Source organism: Ceratotherium simum, chromosome 11 (genome assembly GCF_057802395.1).
Source record: "Ceratotherium simum simum isolate JZ-2026a chromosome 11, ASM5780239v1, whole genome shotgun sequence".
NCBI classification, from domain to species: Eukaryota; Metazoa; Chordata; class Mammalia; order Perissodactyla; family Rhinocerotidae; genus Ceratotherium; species Ceratotherium simum.
In genome coordinates this window covers 39,933,850-39,957,463 of record NC_141910.1, presented here as the reverse complement: position 1 = coordinate 39,957,463, position 23,614 = coordinate 39,933,850, and the positions used below count along the sequence as shown (strand labels likewise).

The 23,614-nt window shown below is 37.7% G+C and overlaps 1 protein-coding gene across 5 annotated transcripts in view; it reads left to right on the top strand.

The window, feature by feature from the left end:
- MTA3 (metastasis associated 1 family member 3) overlaps positions 1-23,614 on the top strand; it is a 144,277-nt gene that overhangs the window by 109,364 nt on the left and 11,299 nt on the right. For 2 of the 5 annotated variants that reach the window (XM_087436841.1, XM_014792325.2), the window contains 6 exons: positions 2,273-2,347; positions 4,437-4,495; positions 9,712-9,833; positions 13,202-13,353; positions 14,230-14,452; positions 22,588-22,674. In XM_087436841.1, coding sequence (XP_087292967.1) covers positions 2,273-2,347; positions 4,437-4,495; positions 9,712-9,833; positions 13,202-13,353; positions 14,230-14,452; positions 22,588-22,674 — 718 coding nt within the window. Of the gene's footprint in view, positions 1-2,272; positions 2,348-4,436; positions 4,496-9,708; positions 9,834-13,201; positions 13,354-14,229; positions 14,575-22,587; positions 22,675-23,614 lie in introns of those variants that run through there. The other 3 variants (XM_087436839.1, XM_014792324.2, XM_087436838.1) reach the window with 2 other exon arrangements.

The window sequence follows — 23,614 nt, the reverse complement described above, 5'->3', positions numbered from 1 at the left end:
GTTGGAAGCAGTGTTCTCTGGGAATAATTCATTCATAAGTCTGTGGCTGGTATTGCTAGCCAGTGCATTACAGGCAGAAAAGGCAAATCATATCTAGAATAATTGTCTGTTCAATTAGAACAGACAGCTGCTATTCCACGATGCTGAGAGTCTAACGTAACTGACATGTACCAGGAATGGTGCCGTGTTGGAGGCCCATTGTACTCTGTTCTTTGCAGATTGGATACCTAGAGTAATCAGATCAGACCAGATTTGGGGAGAAGACATCCCTGTGGTGGTGTCTATGTGTAATCTCTGTCTCCTTGCCCCTGTGTCCATTTGGTTTATGTATCCTTTGAGCTGTCATTGGTGTGGCTAGGGAAAGATGCTGGCTGATAGCCATAGAGGAGATCATCCTATCCAACTGATTAATGAGACCTCCTCTGCAGAGGGAGCCTTTCAGTAAGCATGAGGACACGAATGTCCTCACACTCAGGCCCGTCCTGAGGTGTCTGTCCACACGCCTCTTTCCTAAACCTTATTGTTACCAATCCTCTAATCTGATTCCATTCAAGTCCCTGATCATTGTGACGAGTAAAGAACCATTGTCCATGAATGGGTGTGGCTTAGTACCACTGGCCCTCTCTCTCTCCTTCAACTCAGTGTAGAAAACCAGATGTTCTCTGTAATGTTCCGCCCTCCAAAAGGATCTTCCTTCTTCACTGTGCTCAGAGCCACTCTGGCTTGAGGCTGATGCTGCACCAGGATAATTTTGGTTGGTGCCAGTATATCATGCAAAGCCGTCTGCCACATTCAGATTTTTTCCTCCTCTATTGACATCTCATAGGAAACTCCCGTGAAGTCATTAGAGGGTTGAGGGACAAATGGTACTGCATCAGGAGTAGACACACTGGGAGATGTTACTTGTGCCTTTATGACTCACACTTCTCCTTGATAAGGGAGTGGTGGTGCTCAGTACAGCTGAATAAGATTTTAATGGCTTAGATAAAATCTGGCTAGTGATGAAGCTCAGGTTACATGGTCACTTGGTTTCCTTTGGAGACTTACAGGTCAATTGCATGCCAGGGGCTATTTCTCAAAAGAGAAATGGAAGAAGTCTTAGCTTGCTTAAAACCCTAGGGGACTATGCCGTGACTGTCCTGTGAGGTCTTGCCATATTAGGCTCCTCATAGCATCCCTCAGATATTTTCAACTCCATTAGATTGCTTGTTGAATTGGAGAAAACTATTTGCTTTAACTGTAATCCACATGCCAGTGGCTGTGCTGATCTGTTCCTGTAAGGAGACTACATTTGTAATTACTGTTGGAGTTGCTACCCAGTTAAGCTTAAAATAATTTCCTTTCTCTAAACTCCATTTAGTCTCTCTTCAGACCTAACAGGTGAGTTAAATGCGGAGGTGATAGGAATGGCATGGATGTTGTACACATGGGTCACAAGCAGACCCCTGGCTGCAGTCAGGTCTGGGAAGGACTGTTTTAACTCTCTAACCCCATGGGTCATTAGGGCAGGCTAAGTGGGAGTCAGAGAGAGTGCTTAGTCACCTCTCTGTAAAATCTGCCCAACCAGCTAAAAATCATGAATGTTATCAGCCATTTTATTTGAAGGTTTGATCTGCTCTGATTTGCATCTTGGATGACTAACAGGTCTGCCTTTTACAGAGGGACATATTAAGTATATTCTTTGGTTGTGAGTTTCATGAGTAGGAGCTCATTTGCTCATTTTTGAATAATTATGGAAAATAGCAAAGGCAAGCTTCCTATTTTTCTAATATGAATCACACTAGGCTGTGTTCTTTTTCAGAGATTTGGATTTTTATTTTATTGATAACAAAATAGGTCAAAATAGAGCAGTTTTGAAAAGGATGAGAACTGCTATGCCACAGATCAAATGACACCCAGTTTGTAGCTGGCATCTTTGGAAGTTAAAGTAACTCAGGCTAAATCTATTTAAATGTCATTTCTGAAAATTGTACTTCAACCCCACCTATACCTTGAGAACAACTTTCCTGAGTAAGTCATGAAATATCAGTCATAAGGTTTATAATTTTTAACAAAATGGGAGGTGAGAAATGGAATGCATTGTATTAGAGTCTCTAACTGAATGTAACTTGTTTGGGGTAGCCTCTGCTAAGAATTAATTTCAGTTTTATCAAACATTTCTTCTAGAATGAATCTTCTCTGTGGATATTTGCCTCATTATTTTAAAGAAGTAGTTTTAAAGGAAAGCAATTTCTGAAATAGCTTGTTTTCATTATGTTAAATATTTTTTCAGCTCCCTTGGAAATCATTGACTAGCATCATTGAATATTATTACATGTGGAAAACTACTGACAGATATGTGCAGCAGGTAATTTTTTTGTATTGCTACCAATACAATTGCATTAGAGTGAACTTTCTGTTTATATTTTAGTATTTCTTAGCAATATACTTAATTTTAACTGTTTTGTTTGCTTTATCTTTTCTAGACTAGTTTAAACTATATGATTTCATATTCTTAAGTTTTTTTTAAGATTTTAGTCTTAATATTTTCTTTACTTCAGAGTTCATTATGAAAAATATTTTGGAAAGATGACAGGGAAAAATACCACTAGAGAGGTACTATTTTCTTTGCAGGTGTCTGGTGCTTCATCTCTTTGGATATAGTTGACAGGAACGACATAAGATGTGATTCTAATACAACCTTTTAAACAAGTTATTTTTACGAAGTATTGAAAATTTAGACCAATGCCATCTACTATACAATTTGAGATATTTTAAAAGATCTTCTGAGACCTCCTTATGTGACATGTGTGTGGATATGTCCCCTGTCTTTGACCTTAACTGTAGTTAATTAGTCTTACTAGTTTGGTGCTTTGGTACTGTGCAAAAATTTTTCTCCACAATTATTTCTACAGGCAGAGTATCATTTATTTTTTAGTCCTTCCCAAATGTCCCAAATTGAGAGAATTTTCTCAATTACTTATTTTGCGTAATACTACTTTTCGGGAAAGGTACATTTTCCTAAAGTGACCTCAGTCAGTACTTGTTTTTATATTCTTCTAGTCACATGTCAGAACTGGTAAATAAAGGGGAAAATATATTTAACACAGACATTATTTTTCTGAAGTATGTGATAACACAGTAGCAAGTGTTGGGTGCTATAAAAATACATTTTAGGGATCACTTTAAAAATTACCATAGTGAGAGGCCAGCCCGGTGGCGCAGCGGTTCAGTGTGCGCACACGGCTGCGGCGGCCTGGGGTTCGCAGGTTCGGATCCCGGGCGCGCACTGACATACGGCTTGTCAAGCCATGCTGTGGTGGCGTCCCGTATAAAGTGGAGGAAGATGGGCATGAATGTTAGCCCAGGGCCAATCTTCCTCAGCCAAAAGAGGAGGATTGGCATCGGATGTTAGCGCAGGGCTGATCTTCCTCACACACACAAAAAATTACCATAGTGAGTTGTTGAGATCATGAATAGTGAATAGATACCCATGGCTTGTTGAAAAATTTCCAGTGTCAACATCATACATAATTCAAACAGTGCTTATTTCAAACAACTTAGGTGGAAGTGAAGACCATGTGCTCTGGAAACCTGTGTTGTTCAAACCAAAAAGAGTCCCTAAAGCTGGTGGAGACGATGGCATCAAGGATGGTTGAAAGTGTTTGGATAAAATTATTTCCAAAAATTTCAACTCTGTCTCTGAAAGTTTTAAGTTGTCCCCCTAAATGTTTCTATTTTCTCCTCATTGAGAAAATGGAGGATTGCCTTGTATTTTGATTTGTCTTATTTTTAGATATTTACCATGTATTATTTTCCTTCCCTATTTGCAGTCATTATGTGTTGATGAGTCTCGGGATTTGATTATATAATCTTTTTCCCATTCCTTTCCATGCATTTGGCTCCTAATTGGTTCCTAAAATCTGATGTGAATTCAGCCAAGCTTTAAAGTTTACTGCATATCTCCCAACATTTGAGGGTAAATGCTTATTTAATTGTACTTAGAATAGTTACTATCTCTTTCTTTTGCATGGACTTTGGAAACTAATCATCTCTGAATATTTTTCTAAAAGCAAAGATGTGTGTGTTTTTTTCCTCGCAGAAAGGCAAAAAGGAAATAAAGTAGAAACTAAATTTGAAAAGTAAAAATGGTTACTTATAAATCCTGTTTATTCACTCATGGAGGAATGGGAAATGGAGTTGTTCATTGCTTTATTTTTTTAAATCTATTTCTAAAATACTATTAATACTTATAGTTCTGTATCTCAGATTCTAGTGACTTTTCTTACAAATTACTGCAGTTTAAGAATATGCACATGAAAGAAAAGCCCATCTTAAAATGGCAATTTTTGAGTTATGCTTTAACATTTCATTTTCTTCTAAATTTTTTAAGACAATGAAGTGGTAATAATTATTAGGCATTGTATATAAAATGTTTTATCTATCTTTTGAATTAGAAACGTCTAAAAGCAGCAGAAGCTGAAAGTAAACTGAAACAAGTGTATATCCCAACTTAGTAAGTAATGGAAATCTTTTAAAATATTTGTCATGGTAGTAATTCTATCAAAACAAAATATGTCATTTTGGTCAGTTTCAGCCAGATTTAAATTTCTTTGTGTATCTTATTTTCTTCTACTACAAAACATGAGACTTGCTTTCCATTATACCACTACAATGATTTTTTTAGAAAGAAAAATGGCTGGTGGGAGAAATCCCAAGTACACTAACAAAAGGAGTAGAAGAAGAATGCCGTGTATGGTGCTTCTGTCAAAGCTGCAGGGAAAGTGTCAGAAACCTAACCCATGAAATTCTATTATTTGATGCAAATGTGTTTCAGAAAGCTAGCAACTTTTGAAACTTCTACGTTGAATGGATTTTGTTTGGGTAATGCACATCACCCTTTTGAGGTGGGTTGTTTATGTGGTTGAGGATTGTACATTGTTTGCTTGGGGGAAGGGTGAGGGAAAATAATTAGAACCATACTTGGTAAATGTTCGATAAATAATGAATAGGTTTTGATAGTTTCAGATATCTGGCGTTCTATCATTATCCTTTGGGTTTAGAAATCATTGTCATATCAAAATGAATGCCGGTTTTCTTTTCATTTGCTACATTTTAAATGAATTGTAACTTTTTTTGAGGTCTTTGAAATTCAATCATTCATTTATTCAGGAAAATTTAGTTTATTGAGCACCACATATACAGTGCTATCTTAGGTTCTTTGGAGTTTAAAATGAAATTTACTACTACAAAGTTCTGTGTACGGCTCCAAGATTTTTCTCACTCTTTGAACTCAGTACAGTTGTCTTACACCTAGCCTTTTGTTCATGGAATTTTGATATGTTAATACATATTTTTATATATAGGAGGCCTTATAGACAATGAATTGTGATATTTCTTATTAGTCTTTTTTTTTTTTAATTTTATTTATTTTATTTTTTCCCCCAAAGCCCCAGTAGATAGTTGTATGTCATAGCTGCACATCCTTCTAGTTGCTGTATGTGGGACACGGCCTCAGCGTGGCCAGAGAAGCGGTGTGTCGGTGCGCACCTGGGATCCGAACCCGGGCCGCCAGCAGCGGAGCGCATGCCCTTAACCACTAAGCCACGGGGCTGGCCCTCTTATTAGTCTTTTATCTCAAGGCAGATAACATGTAATTTACAGGGTCCATAATTTTTATTCAGAGCTCTGATCTCCCTTCTGCAGAGTGGTTTCTAATATTTTAGAAAATCATATGTTTTATTTGACTAATTTATAAAAGAGCAACTCCTCAAAGAAAGTGTTGTTGTGTTCATGTGTCTTAGATTTTCAAAAGCAAGCATACCAGCTATCTGGTACTTTGCAGTGCTGTCATATCAAAGGAAAAGTGCATTTAACCGGTTTTCACCAAGTAACCCAGATAATTTCTGTTCTGTTTTGCATTGACTTTGGAGTCTTGATCTAAGTCAAAGACCAGCAAACTATAGTCGGCGGGCCAGATCTGAGCTACCACCTGTTTTTGTAAATAAAGTGTTATTGGAACACAGCCGTGTTCATTCGTGTATGTATTGCCTGTGTCTCCTTTCACACTACAATGACAGAGTTTAGTGGTTGAGACATAAATTATAATACCCACAAAGCTTAAAATATTTAGTATGCCAACCCCTGATCTAAGTGAATGATTTTTAGAGATAAGACAGTTTCTAATCATACATTTTAAAAAAGTTATATAAATCATATACATCAATAGAAATTATGAAGCTCTGTTATTGAGTTGGATAAGAATCTGAGTCTTTTGAAGAATTTCCCAATTAATTCTGAAATAGAATATTTTAAAACAAATAATAGGTTAAGAATTATTTTATACTGTCATTCTTTTGAGCCCGGCAGTCTCCTATATGCAAAGCAGTCTGTTCAGTGCTAGAGTAGAAAGGTTAACAAGACAAGTTGTCTTCTGGAGTGTATATTCTAGTGTAGAGAAGACAGACACTAAACAGTTAGTCACCCGGTGTGGTGAGTACTATGATGGAGGAGGAGAGCTTTTATGAGAATTTATACTGGGGGACCAGACTAAGTTGACACTAACAGGAAAGATTCCTTGTCAAAGTGAATTTAAGTGAACTCTAGAGGAGGAGAAGGAATTAACCAGGTGATGGAGGCTTTCCGGGCCAGTAGGATCCTGAGATGGCATAACACAGTTAAGGAGCTGAGAGAAGGGTAACATGGTTGGTGTGAAGAGAGAATGGTGAACCATGGGAGGCTGGTGTGGTAGGCAGGGGCCAGGAATTTACCCATCTGATAAACAGTGGAAATGGATTTTAAACAAGGAAGTGTCGTGATCAAATATGTACTTTAAGATCACTGGCTATGTTTTAGAAAATGGTTTGGGGAAGGGGAGTAAGAGTGGATGTAAGGAGACCAATTATAAAGTTTTTGGAGAGGAGGAATGATAGTAGCTTGACCTAGAGTTGTGGCCCTGGAAATGTGTGCTACTTGGAGGTGATGGACTTGTGTGGAGGGGTAGAGGGGAGATGTGAAGGTTGAGCCCCAGGTTTCTGGGTAGCACAGCTAGGTGGATTGCTGTGCTATTCACTAAACTAAGAAACTGGCAGAGAACCAGGTTAGGTCATTTTGAGTTCACTCTATCCAAAAAGAGGTGTTGAGTATGCTGTTGGATATATTGGTCTTAAACTCAAGGGAAAAGTTCTGGGCTAGAGCTACACATCTGAGCTTCATCAACATATACTATTACATTTGAAACCATGGATGAGATTTCTTAGGAAGAGCAATAAGAAAAAAGAGCCTTGGACCAAGCTTGAGGAAATCCAGTATTTATATATCAGATAGAGTATGATAGCTAAAAAAGGATAGTGAGGTGAGTGCATTATCACAAAAGCTGAGAGAGGAGTGTGTTTAAAGGAGGGAAAGAGATTAACAGTGTCAAATGCTGATGAAAATAGCCAGGGAGTTTAGCATCATGGAGGTCATTGGTGATCTTTAATGTGGGGTGAGGACTGCATTTGAGCCAAGGAACTGCACACAGTGAAGACTGGCAGCTCTCAAGAAAACTGGCTAGAAAGGGCAGTCCAGAGAGAGTGCTTGGCTTTGACGGGTAGGTTGGGATTAGAGTAATGGGAGGGTTTTTTAAATAGGGGAAATATGTTTACATGGTGATGAGGAGGGTCCAGGAAAAAGAATCCAGTGTACAAAGTTCTCAAGAGGGCGGGAGGCGTGGAATCTGGAGCACAGATGAGGGGAAGGTTTGGGCCTTAGATAAAGGAAGGGCAGTTTCATGTAATGCAGCTGTAAAAAGGTTTTGTGTGTGTTTGTCTTATAGTAAAAGTTTATTCAAATGGTCACATTGATATCAATCATTTGTCCCCTGAGAATTAATCTGTAGGTACTTGGTTTTGCAAAACAAATTTTAAGTGATTCACATGTCTATATTCAGTCTTTGCACTTTTGTTTTCCTTTTGTGGTTATTATAATTAACATTATGGTTTATTCAAATAGCAGTCTAGATTCAGTTGAGCAACTACAGTTGTGTTTAGTCTCCTTTTTTCAGGCAGCTTAACTGTGAATTTGTATTAGCTCTTTTTCAACACATATATTTAGCTTTGGGTTAAATGTCAGAAATTTTCATATTTTGGGAAAGCCTTCTGACATTATCAGTTATTTGATTTCAAGGGGCCATCATTTCTGTCTATATATCGTAGATCTTTAAAAATCAGAAATGTTATTATATACCCTTGGAAATCTTAGTCATTCTAAATCACCTCTTTTCATTTTGTACGTTTTCAACTGAAAACTATAACAAGAGAAATACATTCTGTCTGGTTTAAAATGTGTTTTTAAAACCAATTTGTCTTCAAAATACATTGCAGGCATGGATTAGAAGTGTAAATAATAGCCTTGTTTATAGAACAGGGACCTCGGTGCACACAGAGGTTAAATGATTTCTTCTGGGGTGGTGGTTGGGTGTCACCTAAGAGTTAGAGGAATAATGCCAGAAGGAAGTCTTAATTTGCCGTCAGGCCAGGTTTACATATTAGGCTTTCACTGGTAGATGGAATTGTGGGAATGAGAAACCGCAAATGAGAAATTCGTAGGCCTACTCTGTTGAAACTCCAAGTGTCTTGATAGTTGTGAACCCTCATTACTTCAGTAGCCACGGGAAGATAAGAGTATAGTCTGCCTTTAGTCATTCAGCATTCATTTCTAACAAATAATTTGCTGATTTACTTTGCTTATTTTCTGCCTGGCAAGTAGACATCAAAGCTCCTCTAGAATGAAAGCTCCTTCACCTCAGGCACTTTTATTTGCTGGGCACTGGAAAATATATGTTAAATGAATTATGAGTTTATTGAGGACATACTGTGTGCACCTGTGCAGTGTTCTTGGGCATGGGGCTTATAAGCAGAGGAGTTAGCCTATCCTCAGTGGGAATAAGCCAGCCATGTTTGCACAGCAAGTACCAAGATAATCTGGGCTACATATTTCTAAGGAATTATGGCTTCTGGGAAATTTTCATGTAAAATTCTGATAGATGTCACCTTTTACCTCCTCGTAAAAGTTTTTTTCTTAAAAAGGAAAACCTCAAGGTACATTTATTGGTTTTTCTAATTTCAAACGCTATGTTGTCTTCCTCATAAAAATTCAAACGTAATAGAAATTATTATCATGAGTGGTCAGAATCTCCTGAAATGCTAACTTATCTCTGGAGATATGCCCTGTTGACATCCAGAGTGTCTCTGTTGAACATGTGGCTCTTATGCAGTTCCTTTGAGAGCCAATGTGTAGAGTCAGCAGGTCTCACACCAGCAGCAGGAATGGGAGGGACAGTGGTTTTCTCTAAACACAACACACTGCCTTTGGCTTAATTTATTTGATCCAAAAATTATTTTATTTTCTCAGGAGAATTTATGATAAGCGATAAAGCTGAAGAACTTGTATCTTTCAAAAGCATCAGAGGGTGTCCTAAGGAAATTGTATTTGGGTGGAGAAGAGATATGGCTATATTTATTTTGTGAGCGTCAGGCGTAAGAGATTGGTTTTCACATAGCCTTGTTTTGTCAAGATGAATGGTTTGGGTTCATTTTAACACCTTACTTTTACCAGTTTATTTCTTCTTCACCAAACATTGAAATGTTTATTTATGTGTAGTTAAGATAAATCAGTAATGAGGTGTAGAGACTTTTGCCTTGTTAATACAAGTCATTTTTATCACCTCACTTTATATTTCATTGAAAGCAGCAAACCAAATCCCAACCAAATATCCACCAGCAATGGCAAACCTGGTGCTGTGAATGGAGCTGTGGGAACCACATTCCAGCCACAGAATCCTCTCTTAGGGCGAGCCTGTGAGAGCTGCTATGGTAAGTTTTGTCCAGCAGGGCTTTATTTTCTCCTTTGAGGCCTGTCTTGGGTGAAGTGAGGGGGACTGAGCTGGCACTATGGGAGGGGAGGTGTTGAGCAGCTTTCTCAAGGGTGCATGAGGTCAGTACTGCACAGAGGGCAGAATAATGTAGCCTCAGAATGGATAGATGCCCATCCTTCCCTTCCACCTGGACACTAAATTTAGGTATTGGGTTTCTTTGATTTGCTTCTGTGGGGTCCTGTGTTTGTCAAGTATTCCACAGCAGTGTTTGCTAAGCTGTGTTCAGAGTTGTTACTAGCTTTGTGCAAACCATGGTCCCACGAAATATACCAAGACCTCCTTTGGAGTTTCTCAGTATACTATGACAAATGAAAGGCTCCAGATAATTCTGTAGGAAAGACCTGTGTGTTGATAAACTGCTGTTTATCATCCCCAGACCAGGTTTCCTCAGAGCACTGGTTTGGGAGATGCTGTTCTATGATATTTGCTCTTGGCCTCAGGGCCTCCAGTGTATTTATCAGTATTTATCCCTGTCAAAAATCTGTCAGATGCCAGCAGTATTATATTATATTTGTCCTGGGTATTAAGTTGGGTTGGTGAGATGAACTGTTAGGTAGTTGACACACTTTTTATATTTATTTAAAGTCTCAAACAACAGTATAATCTCTAAATGAGGGCGTTGGTGATATCATCATCTATATTTCCTTCTAATCAAAGTGTCCTGGAGTGGGAGAGGGAAGGAAACTAATATTTACTAAAAGTCTACTTGGTGCCCAGTTTTTGTCCCTCAGCAGCTACTGCCCTAAGGACGGGAATATGGGACGTTCATGACTCTTCTCCATACTCCACACCAAGCTTCAGCACTAGAAAAGGCTTTAAAACCAAGTCATGTAATTTTCTTTCCTGAAACCAGAGAAGGTGTGAGCCAGACAGGTTGCTGACTTCATAGAAATAGTACCTGTCTATTCATTTTCTACATCATGGGGAGCACAAAGGGAAGCAGTTTGTGGAAATTAGATTCTTTTGGTCAGAATTTTACATGGATTGCATCATAAATGTCTTTGAATTGGGAATTCTTAGGTTTTGAGGTTGATTTATATTTAAAGATTGTATTTATTTATCTTTCCCCCAAAGCCCCAGTACATAGTTGTCCGTCATAGCTACACATCCTTCTAGTTGCTGTATGTGGGACGCGGCCTCAGCATGGCTGGAGGAGTGGTGCCTCGGTGCGCACCCGGGATCCGAACCCGGGCTGCCGGCAGCGGAGCGCACGCACTTAACCGCTAAGCCACGGGGCCGGCCTGATTTATATTTAAATGAAAATAAAAAGAATCCTCCAAACAAATGGTCGTGGCTTAATCTGTCCTATTTTGGGCTCATAAACCTCTTTCACACTCATACGTAGTCTCACATATCCCTTGAAATAATTATGCTGTCATTTTTATGTGTGCACGACAAATAAGCAATTTTTTTTTTTTTTTTAAGATTTTATTTATTTATTTATTTTCCCCCCAAAGCCCCAGTAGATAGTTGTATGTCATAGCTGCACATCCTTCTAGTTGCTGTATGTGGGACGCGGCCTCCGCATGGCCGGAGAAGCAGTGCCTCGTGCGCGCCCGGGATCCGAACCCGGGCCGCCAGCAGCGGAGCGCGCGCACTTAACTGCTAAGCCACGGGGCCGGCCCAGCAATTTTAATTTCATAATTATTTTAGATCCGTGTATTAATCTATCATGAAATGTATTTTAATGTAATATACATATATGATTTATCTTTATAGATAGAATTTGGTGTTTTCTATTTGTCACCTTTTAGTTGAATTTGAATTAATTATGTAAGGAGAAAGACATTTGTTAACAGATATTAAAATGACATGTCATGATTAGTTTGGGGAAAATGTGTATTTAAATATGAGTAACATTTTTATATTCAGAATCCAAAATAGATCCATGCCTCATATTTAGGATTCTTAAAATTTGTGTTTAAAAAAAATCAACGTATTTTATTGTTTTTAGTTATAAGAGGACAGGTTTTTAGACTGTTATCTGCAAGGAGTTCTCCAAAAATAACCCATAATGTGTGCACAGTGTTATTATCAATAAACTGAGAGGCAGTTTGACTCTAACAGTCACTATGTTTTCTCTTTTTGACATTGGTTTGTGAAGTGTTTGTTGACACCTTGATGTGCTATTTGAACATTTTGACCTGATGAAGGTAACTTACAGATCAGGGGAAGAATATTCTTTTTTTTTTTTTTTTTTTTTTTCTTTTGGTGAGGACGATCAGTCCTGAGCTAACATCTGATGCCAATCTTCCTCTTTTTTTTTTTTTTTTTTGGCTGAGGAAGATTGGCCCTGGGCTACCATCTGTGCCCATCTTCCTCTACTTTATATGGGACACTGCCACAGCATGGTTTGACAAATGGTGTGTTGGTGCGCGCCCGGGATCTGAACCTGCGAACCCCGGGCCGCCGAAGTGTAGCGCATGCACTTAACTGCTACGCCATTGGGCCGGCCCCAGAGGAAGAATATTCTAAGGCAAACTTACAGAATTATAATAATTTTTGTATACCTCATTAACTTAATGTTTCAGCATCAGTGTTTTCTATCTTAAATTTCAGATCCATTGTGGGAATACTTCAAATGTTGTATGGCGGTAATGCAGAACAGAACCAGCACAGGCTTGCAGTATTTAGTTACCTGAGTGATAAATCAACTGAGTTATTAGGTCTTGAGCATGCTGTGATCTCAGCTGCACGTGCTCACTTGATATGGACTTGTAGTCTTGGAAGGGATTCTTTTCTTAAAAGGAGAAAGAGTAAAATAATTATTTTGTCTACTGATTAAAATAAAGAAATGGAAAACAGATACCTATTTCTGTCAGATTCCTGACTTTATCAGTGGGGCCCCTCTGAGCACCTTAAACCCTGAGGTAGCTTCTGAACCATATGTTTGGAAACTTGGATTTAAACTTTAGACACTAATAATAATCCCTTTCTGGTAACTTATTTCCAGAAATCTATACAATAGAGGATGTTTTTAATTAACAAAAACTCCCTCAGCAGCACAACGTATAATATAGGATACTTCAGCTAATAGTCTCTCTTAACAGGAGCCACAGGCACTTGAGATATATATATATATATATATATATATATATATATATATAAACAATTTAATGAATTCTGAGTCTCGAAAAATATATGCATGTATTAGACTTTCATGTTTGGCTGGTAAACTGGGGAAAGAAAAATAACATTGTAAACTGAAGATGGCTTTGGAGTATTTTTGAAATATTTGATTTTTTTGTATATTGATGTTACAAATTATCTGTCATTGTTTTTTTCTTATTTTTCCTCCATCTTTAGCTACACAGTCTCATCAGTGGTATTCTTGGGGCCCACCTAATATGCAATGTAGATTATGTGCAACCTGTTGGCTCTATTGGAAAAAATATGGAGGCCTGAAAATGCCCACCCAGTCAGAAGAGGAGAAGTTATCTCCCAGCCCAACTGCAGAGGTAACGTGAGCAATAGTCTTTTTAGTGTTGAGAAATGTCATGTTTTCAATGGGTGGATCACTCCCTGGAAACAGAAGTACAGTATAGGATAATTTAAAAACAAACAAAGCTATTTTTATAGCTAAACATAGCACCACAATATTTAGGGTAGGCATGGAGAGAGGGGCAGGGACAAATCACATTTTTTCAGGTATTCAAAATATTGATTTTATGAGATTACTCAGACAAAAGAAGAACAGTATTTGTAGATGTTAGTATAAGTAGAGAGCTTACGAATTCAATGTTTGTTTTAATTGCTTTTTTGAAAACAGTTTGCAACCTTTAGATACTGTTGAAAATGTGTCTTATTACATAAAGTAAATACAAATTGAACATTTTTTTCTGTCCCTGGGCTGTCACAGGACGGACAAGAATGTATGGACTCAATCCTGGGGTGAAGAACAGTTGAAATATGATTTTGGTAAAATTCTCCTAGATTGCAGACATCAAACACTTACGTCTACCAGAGGGAGACTGTTCTTTTTGAGTGCTAACAGGATCTCAGGACTCCTTCAACAAAATTTTTTTTAATGATCTAATTAACTCTTTGACAATTTTTGACTATTGTAAATGTGATTTTGGATTGTTAAGGTCAATTTAAAAACAAAAGTATAGGATCACACACATACCCAGCCCCACCCAGTTTCCTTCTCTGCTCCCCATTTCCTTCCCTGAAATGAACATTTTTTAATTCTTTCTTTTGAGAGTAGCATATTAAGTTATAGATGCTTCAGTGGAAGACTTAAAAATTACACTTTTATTTGAGCATGACACAAATAGTATTGTACTTTGACAAAGTTCTATTCTTTACATGTATGTTGGTGTCTGATTTTGCAGGACCCCCGTGTTAGAAGTCACATGTCTCGCCAGGCCATACAGGGAATGCCGGTCCGAAACACTGGGAGCCCAAAGTCTGCAGTGAAGACTCGCCAAGCTTTCTTCCTTCACACTACATATTTCACAAAATTTGCTCGTCAGGTCTGCAAAAATACCCTCCGGCTGCGGCAGGCAGCAAGACGGCCGTTTGTTCCTATTAATTATGCTGCCATTAGGGCAGAATGTAAGATGCTTTTAAATTCTTAACCTTATATGTTGTGCTTCTGATCATTTTCTCACTTTCCCTCACTCTCTTTTTTTTTGTTTGTTTTTGTTTGCAATAAACATAAGTTCTTGTGTACAGCCTTTTATTTGGTTTATTTTTTTAACATTGTTTTTGTCTGCTGCCATTTATATCATGCCAACCTGAAAAGAAAACATTGAAACCTCTACAATCTTTATGAGAGAGTAGTGCTCAGCAAATGTTGGTGGGAGGTGGTTCTATCCAGTGGGGTTTTGTGATGGAATTGCCTAAAGAGCCCTTATTGAGGCACTCATATCTATGAGGTAGTGCCACAGTGTAGCCCGTAAGGATGGTGTTATCGTGAAACTTCATTATTGAGACTGGCAGCCCAGTCTTACATGGATTCATTAGGTTTGAATAAAATTTGCCCATTTACACTAATTAGAAATTGTATGTCTTTGTAAAACTCTCATTTTCTCATGAACCTTTTACAATTATTGTAAAATATTATGGAAATTCACAGTGCTTCATAACAAACGCTATGTTTATTAGATTAGCAAGTTATAAATGAATTTTAAAGTCTTTTGGGTGAATTTTCTGAAAGTACACATTTAGTTTTTACAAGTCAGTGTCTGAATTTGTAGTTGAGCATTCTTTCTATTTGTCCAATTTGGTTTCCATATCATAATCATATATCATATATAGTACCACATAACATTTACGTGACTTTATTACTCTCGTTTTCAACACATTCATTCTTACGTTTCACTTTTTTGTTAGAACAAAGGTCATATGTACCAAGGAATTGTGGATTGTTCTGTTACTACCATGTTCCCCTAAATGTGTCCATAATTTGTGTGTTAGCTCTGATTCTATCTAGTCTTGCTACTTGTATTCACATTCCTGGCTAGCATGTTAGAGCCATGCAACTTTTTTCCCCTAAAGGATGAGAAAACTTGCTATCTGGCTTAACAGGAAATCTTAAAGACATTCAGCAGATGCTTTTTCTTTATCTGTGAGATGAGAAATTTCTTATGAGATGTTCCATTTTGATTTCAAGAGGATATCCATAAAAGGAGTGATGATCAAAAAACATTTCTTGCTTCTAATTTTCAACAGAACCATTGAAAGGCTTTAAAACTTATAGGTAAAAGCTTTATGAGAAGAAGAAAACTGCTTTGTAAAGGGAGTGGAAATTGGTAGTAATTGCTGCGTCTCATGGAGGGGAAATGGAGCTGTATTAGCTTATGTATATTTGAGAACTTAGGCTTATATTGAGGTTTTGTGCTAGCATTTCTGAATTCATGGATTTATGTTATCACTTCTCATGGGTTCGTTTCCTGGTCAGGGAACCACACCACCCATCTGTCGGTTGTCATACTGTGGCAACTGCGTGTTGCTGTGATGCTGAGAGCGATGCCACTAGTGTTTCAAGTACCTGCAGAGTCACCCATGGTGGACAGGTTTCAGCGGAGCTTCCAAACTAAGACAGACTAGGAAGAAGGACGTGGCCACCCACTTCCAAAAAAATTGGCCACGAAAACCCTGTGAATAGCAGCAGAGCATTGTTTGATATAGCGCTGGAAGGTGAGAGGATGGCGCAGAGACTGGGCAGGGCTCCGCTCTGTTGTACATGGGGTCGCTAGGAGTCGGAATCAACTCGATGGCACTGACAACAACAAAACTGCTTAGCTGATTTAAAACATGTACTTTTATATTTAATTCCTTAAATAAAAAGAATAAGCCATTTGAGAAAGAAAATGAATGAAATTCTTCCATTAAAATTGGCCAGGGGGCTGGCTCTGTGGTGTAGCGGTTAAGTTCGCGCGCTCTGCTGCTGGCGGCCCGGGTTCGGATCCCGGGCACGCACGACGCACCGCTTGTCAGGCCATGCTGTGGTGGCATCTCACATAAAGTGGAGGAAGATGGGCATGGATGTTAGCTCAGGGCCAGTCTTCCTCAGCAAAAAGAGGAGGATTGGCATGGATGTTAGCTCAGGGCTGATCTTTCTCACACACACACACAAAAAAATTGGCCAGGATCCGGTATCATCTTTGTTCTGTGAATGGAAAAGAAACTATCACCAACCATACTGGCTGTTGAGGAAGCTTCGGTTCCCCATGGCTCTGCTGTTCCTTTCTCAGTTAACTTGCAAATTTTTATTTTTATTTTTCTTCAATGAAGCATATTTTTCTGTCACCTCTTTAATTTTTTTTCTCAATTGAATGGCCATGCTGCTAAAAGGTCAAGATTAAATTACCTGTGTTTTATTTGTACAAAAATAGATATAATAATGATAGAATCATTTGTTGTGATGAGAGTCAAGGAGGACGTTTTGTTTGTATTTAGCTTTATTAGTCAAGTTACATATAGAATCAGATTCTCAAAATGATCTTACTTTGAGATTTAACATAAAGTTTCAGCAGCCGTGTACTCGGTTATTTTTTTCAGACCAGCATCTAATGATCTCTTCCTGGCCTCTAATTGATTCTTACATCATCTCTTCCCTTCTTATATGTACCTTGTTAGAACCTCTTCAGCAGATCCCTTGATCTTGGCTTGTTAGCAATAAGATTAGATGTTAATAACCTGATGTCCATAGGCAACCATGTCCTTGGTCCAGTGGGAGTGTAGGGGTGTATTTTTTTAGTAAGCTTTTCCTGGTTTCTCAAAGGCAGTAGTGACCTGGCCCCCCTAAACAAGTTAAGAATCACTATGATGCAGTATGAATGTACTTCAAGATCAGGTGAAATTTTGTAATTCTAAAGATACTGATGGATCAAGAGCTCCAATTAATGCATTTTAAAATAATTCTTCATAAAATTGGGAAAGGAAAATAGTTTTCCCTTTGAACTTGAGACTCTTCTAAGAACTGTAGAAGTTGACCCCTTCCATGGCTTCTGACCTTGGCAGCACCGTCACAACCAGTATCATAGCGAGAGTTTATGGGGTGACAGATTGCATAAGAGGGAAGAAATGGGGAGCTAAGGAGGTTAACTCGCAGTTGAGTGGGAGAGAGCATAATCATAACCATGAGTTCTTGACTTACACGTTAATCCGTGTTTAGAGGAAATATTTTTTGGTTTGTTACAGCAGCACTCCCTGGCCTTTATTTTCATTAAGAAGCCAGTATTAAGGACCATAGTATAGTAAAAAGGGTAATTTTTGTTTGCATATGCATAAAATATCCCAAGGAAAACATAAGAAGTAATAACATCTTTGGGAAGGGAAAATAAGAGGCTGAGGAAAAGGGGTGGGAAGGAGACTTACCACTGTTCATCCTTTTAAACTTTTTCAGTTTTGAACCATGGGAACACATTTCCTAATAAAAAAATAATTTAAAAGCAAATTAGTGTATAGTATGACCAACATGTTTGAAAATATATACATATGAGATATATAGGGAAAATGATTTTTTAAAACCAATTTCTCCAAATACCTATTTTAATAATATACCTTTATATTTGAATATATAAGTCCATGCCAAAAATTACTAACATTAGTAGAATACCCAAGCCAGTTCTACCACATAGATAGTCCTTATTAAAAATGGACTGGTAGACCAAAAAACAAACATTGCACACTTCCATGTCCTTAACAAGATTTGCAGACTGACAGCAAGGTTTAAATACAGCATCAAGTTTCAGACAGCTTGTCTCTTCTTCCCTTGACACCTCAGTAAAAAAGCCAGAAGTGATAATGCTGTCCCTCCTTTGTTACTGCCATCACATATTACCACTGAGTTAGCAGATGACTTCGTCAAAGATCTATAAAATCATCCAACACCTGATGAGCACAGGGTTGCTATTTGAGATTCAGGATCCTCAGAAATGAGGTTAAGTAGAAGTAGGTATATTAGCAGCATTCCATAGATGAAGCTCAAGTGCCTAGAGAAGTGGATCCAAAAGATTTACCTGACACTTTTGTAGCTTGCATAGGTAATTAGGTGGTTTCTGAGCTGGTAACACACCAGACTTGAATGACAGCATCATTCCCCAGGATGAAGTTCTTCAAGAGGCACCTGGAGCCATTTTTTCTGTTCAAAGATGCTAATTCAACCTTGGAAGTATCCCAAGGCACCATATTCATAAGAAATTTATTGTATATTTTATGAGTTTTTCTAGGGATTTCTCAGCAAAAGTTAGTATTAATAATTGTATAAACTTGTGAAATTTTAAGCTCTAACATTAGGAGAGAACAGTTCTGGTTTGTTTATTTTGGTATTTTTGGTAGAGAGTTTATTTTTAATAAAAATTTGGTTTTGGATGGATACTTTAAATTTTTCTAAAGGAACAAAAGTGGTTACAAATCTTATCTCCACTCTCATTTCTACCCTCTTCAGAGGTAACCATTTTCATTAATATCTAAAGTATCCAGAGAGATGCTTTGTATCTATAACAATCTAAGTAGGTGTACTCTTAGTTTTTGTACAAATGTTATTGTCTACATTGTTCTGTACCTTGGTTTTTTTCCTTAACATATCTTGGAGGCCGTTCTACACCAGTACATTGAGAGCTACCTCCTTTTTTATCAACTGCATAATAATCTATTTTGTACTTTAACCAGTTCTCTATTGAAAAACTTTTTTAGGTTGTTTCTTATCTATTTTAAGTAATAATTTAAGAAAAGTTGTTTCTTTTCTATTATAAGTAATATTGTAACAAATATCCTTATACAGATAAAATTTCATACTGATGTGTGAAATGCACATGTAGCTTACAGGATAGATCCCTAAAAGTAAAACATCTGGCTCGAGACATGCATTTTTTTTTTAATTTATTTATCTTTTTCCCCCAAAGCCCCAGTAGATAGTTGTATGTCATAGTTGCACAACCTTCTAGTTGCTGTATATGGGATGTGGCCTCAGCATGGCCGGAGAAGCGGTGCGTCGGTGCGCGCCTGGGATCTGAACCTGGGCCGCCAGCAGCGGAGCGCGCGCACTTAACAGCTAAGCCATGGGGCTGGCCCAAGAGACGTGCGTTTTGAATTTTGATAGTCACTACCCAGTAGCCTGCAGAAAAACTGCGGGATTTACACTCCCATCCACAATGTCTAGAGAATGCCTATTTCTCTAGAACCTTGCCTTGTGTTATCCATCTTTGAAACCCTTGACCAGTTGACAGGTGACATGTAAGTTATATTAGCTTGCCTTTCTCATTTTGAATGAGATAGAAATCTTTGCATACATTTGAAAACCATTTGTCTTTCCTTTTCTCTCGACCGTTTTTGCCCTGGCCTGTTTTCTATTAGAAGTTTTATTGACTTGTGGGAACTTTTTATACTTTAAGGAAGTTAGCTCTTGATCTGTGATACGTGATGCAAATATTTCCCCCATTGTCTTTGACTTTATGATGTATTTGCCAAGCAAATGTTTTTTAAATGTGGTTGAATTTATCAGTTTTTTTAATGGCACCTGGGTTTTGCGTCTTGTTTAGAAATGCCTTTACAATTCCTATAAGAAAATTTTACAGATGGTTTTATTTTGAAAGCAATCTTGAAAGCCCACGTGAGACATTTTTGTGAATTTTAGTTGTGTGTACCTTTTGAAGTTTTAAAATTTTGTTTCTCCTGCTAATATTTCCGAAACATTTTAGAAAAAATGGCCATGAGTTGCAATAAAAGTAACAGTGTTTTTCCAGGTTTACCTCAAGGAGATGTAGATCATCCTCTAGGAAGCCAAAGAAATGTGCTTTGTGCTCAGTCAGGTGACTTGAGTGGGATGCACATGTTTTCTCTCTTTCTGGGCAGATTCTGACTTCTGGGTTCCCTGGGCATTTCTTAAGTTGTTTTCTTTATCTGTGCACTTTTAATACATATTAATGAATTATCGCTGTTGAAATAGAGTTAGGTGAATGATTTGGCAGTAAGGACTGACTGACAAGTGACCCCACTGGCCTGGTCTTGAGTGAAGACAGAGATTCATTTTAACCAACTCAAGTGTGGACCTGATAATCCTCTGTTTATGATCATTCCCTTGGGGCACAGGGTATTTCCCATTTGTATTCAGTGGATATCACTGAATGGCTGCAATTTTTACATTGAACAGTGACTAGGTAGTCTTAGCACCTTTCGTCCTAATTTTTTCGTAGTTGAGACTGATAATTCTTGCCACCGATTACTTTCTTTAAAATATAATGAAGATTAGTGAAATATTGATCCTTCTAAAGAGCTTTGATCTCCCACTCAAGTGCTCTGTAAATTGTCACTTGGAACATCACATAGTTAATCCTACTAACTTAATGAGAAATTAAAAGCAGACAATACCCAAAGATATTACTTTGGGTATTGTCTTGGTAACCTGTTTGATGGGTTTGTTGATTCTTGTCAAGGTTGTAGTCGTATGGCAGTCCATCAGTTGTAGCCACATTGGCGGTTTTCCTTTGGGTCTTATTGACTGAAATAAAGAGCCAAGTTAATCTTATTACTAGTAATACAGCGATTGCCTTTGTCCAAAACATTGAGGAAATAACCAAGATGATGTATTCAAGCTTTATGAATAGAAAAGAGAAAATTTTCTCTTGTCCTCATCTCAAATAGAACTTGAATTTTAGGTGAATTAGTAATATTAGGAAAGAATTATTTAATGTTAACTCACAGTGATTTGACAGGTGTTGATCCTTGCAAGGTTTGGGCTGCTTTTAATGTTTATTTAGATTACACCTACAAAATATGCTTATTATATTTCTGCCTGTATCTTCACTATTATTCAACAACAGGTGAAAAGCTTCATTGCTTAGTAATTTTTTTCCCCCAAAAGAAATCAGCTGAATAGGAGGAAAAGAAATTGGATCATTTATAGTTGCCAGTGGTGGCATAATAATTAGCCAGTGCTTGGGATACATATTCAGATTCCTATTACTTGAGGCTTTCTGCAGTACATGCTTTCTCTATTTTCATATTTTTTAAAAATGCTATTTTCCCACCTTTTTCTATTTAATAATTATTAGAAAAGAGTTTCCTTGGTAAAAGAGCTCTGGCTAGAGCTTATGAAAAAGTTAATTTTTAATTTAAAATTATTTGAGGTTCCAGATTGAGTTGTACATTTTAACACTAATAGTTCAGAGAATTCCTATGGATGTCATGGATGTATGCCTAGGAAATTTCACGGATGTATGCCTATAAATGTGGTCTCAGCCTGTGAAAGAACAAATTCTCTGGCAGAATCAGAAAACCTGTAGGACATTTTTGTCAAATACTTGAAGGTGGGAAAAAGGCATAAATAGTAGAATCATGTCTGCTAAGGCTGCTCTGTTAAGCTTTATGACAATATCTGCAAATTTAAAAAACATTTCAATACACATTTTTGTTCCTTCGAACTCTATTTTACAACTTGACTCTTTGGTATGAGAGGCGGCATGTTTCACATCTACTCTTCCGTCCTGATGACAGCGAATTAAAATGCAGAGAGTGTCCGTGTTGTAGGCTTTATTTTCCTCTGTCTGAAATGTCTTATGGTGGAGTATGAGGAGTGTGATATGAACTTGTATGAACTAATACCCATCCTCACAGTATCTTATTAGTTCTGACTATTGGATGAAATACTCTGCATACAGGTGATCTTTTAAATCTCAGCACTAGTGACGTCATAGTAGGATACGAAGGATAGAAAACCAGTGATAAAACCAAATGGCCCATTTTTACTCTTGTGAGGCTCTCACCTAATGGAATTGAGTTCACCAAGATAGATTAGGACTTCTCAGTGGAGACCCACTCCATCTAGGTCAAGTGTGTTGCCTTTGTCAGCTGTCATCTTCGTGTCCGTGCCAGGTCTCACATTAGGGTTGATTACACCTCCCACTTTATGGAAACTTTTCCACTATAAGGTGGAAATGCCGTATCTAGAAAGGAAGCATATTTCCACTGTTTTTCAGATGGGCACACACAGGAAGAATGTATGTGTGTGTTAGCTACACTCATACGGGACTTTAAAGTGAGCGTTCTCCAGGTAAATCTCTTGTTCAGTAATTTGGAACCAGAACTGGAAGCGGTTTTCTCAGACCCCAAAGGAAATCATGCAGGACTCTCGTGGACATTTTGCACTGTTTTCCCCTTGCACCTCTTATTTCTGCAGTGTGTGTGGTATAGGTAGAGAAATCAGCCTCATTGGTTGTCTCCATGTTTCTTTCTCTCCTCAGATGCAGACAGACATGCCGAACTATCTGGAAGTCCACTGAAAAGCAAAAGCACTAGGAAACCTTTGGCATGTATCATTGGGTATTTAGGTGGGTATTTTCTGATAAACGAAAAACTCAAAGAACAATTTCTGTATCTTATAAATATTCGGCTATTCTAAATTGACATACCTAAACTAAATTGAAGCCTTTAAATAGCTGAAATTGGATACCTTCATATGTATAGTTAATTTATTTTGCTTTAGAAACTTTTATTTTTATTACCAAAACACACATACACAACATACAGAATTATGGATATGTTTACTTTTTTCAAAAAAATAATTGAATAAAAATAATTTATATTTATGGATATAAATACAGATTAAGCAAAAAGAGGAAAATAATCACTAAATTATTAGAGGATGAATATTCTTAATATTTTGACTTAGAATCCTTTCACTATTTCTAATGTACCTCACCCCTTCCCTTAAATAGAGAAGAATTGGTTTATTTACTTTCTTTTTTTAAAAAAATGAGATAAACTGATTTTTTTTTTTTTTTTGCGAGGAAGATCAGCCCTGAGCTAACATCCATGGCAATCTTCTTCTTTTGTTGCTGAGGAGAACCAGCCCTGAGCTAACATCTATTGCCAATCCTCTTCCTTTTTTTCCCTTTTTCTTTCCAAATCCCCAGTAGACAGTTGTATGTCATAGTTGCACATCCTTCTAGTTGCTGTATGTGGGATGCCGCCTCAGCATGGCCGGATAAGCAGTGCGTGGGTGCGGCCCCAGGATCTGAACCTGGGCCGCCAGTAGCGGAGCATGTGCACTCAACCGCTAAGCCATGGGGCCGGCCCCCAAGATAAACTGATTTTTAACCTACCTTTGAATATATTTATAGTTTTGATGTGCCAATTAAAGTCATTTTGAAAGGGGAGCATTTGCGTTGCTTTCTGGAAGTTGCCAAAGATGATGCTTCCATTTACATGTTGAAATATCACAATTCAGAATAGTATAAAAAAATTTCTAGGCAATGGCTTTTCTTGTCC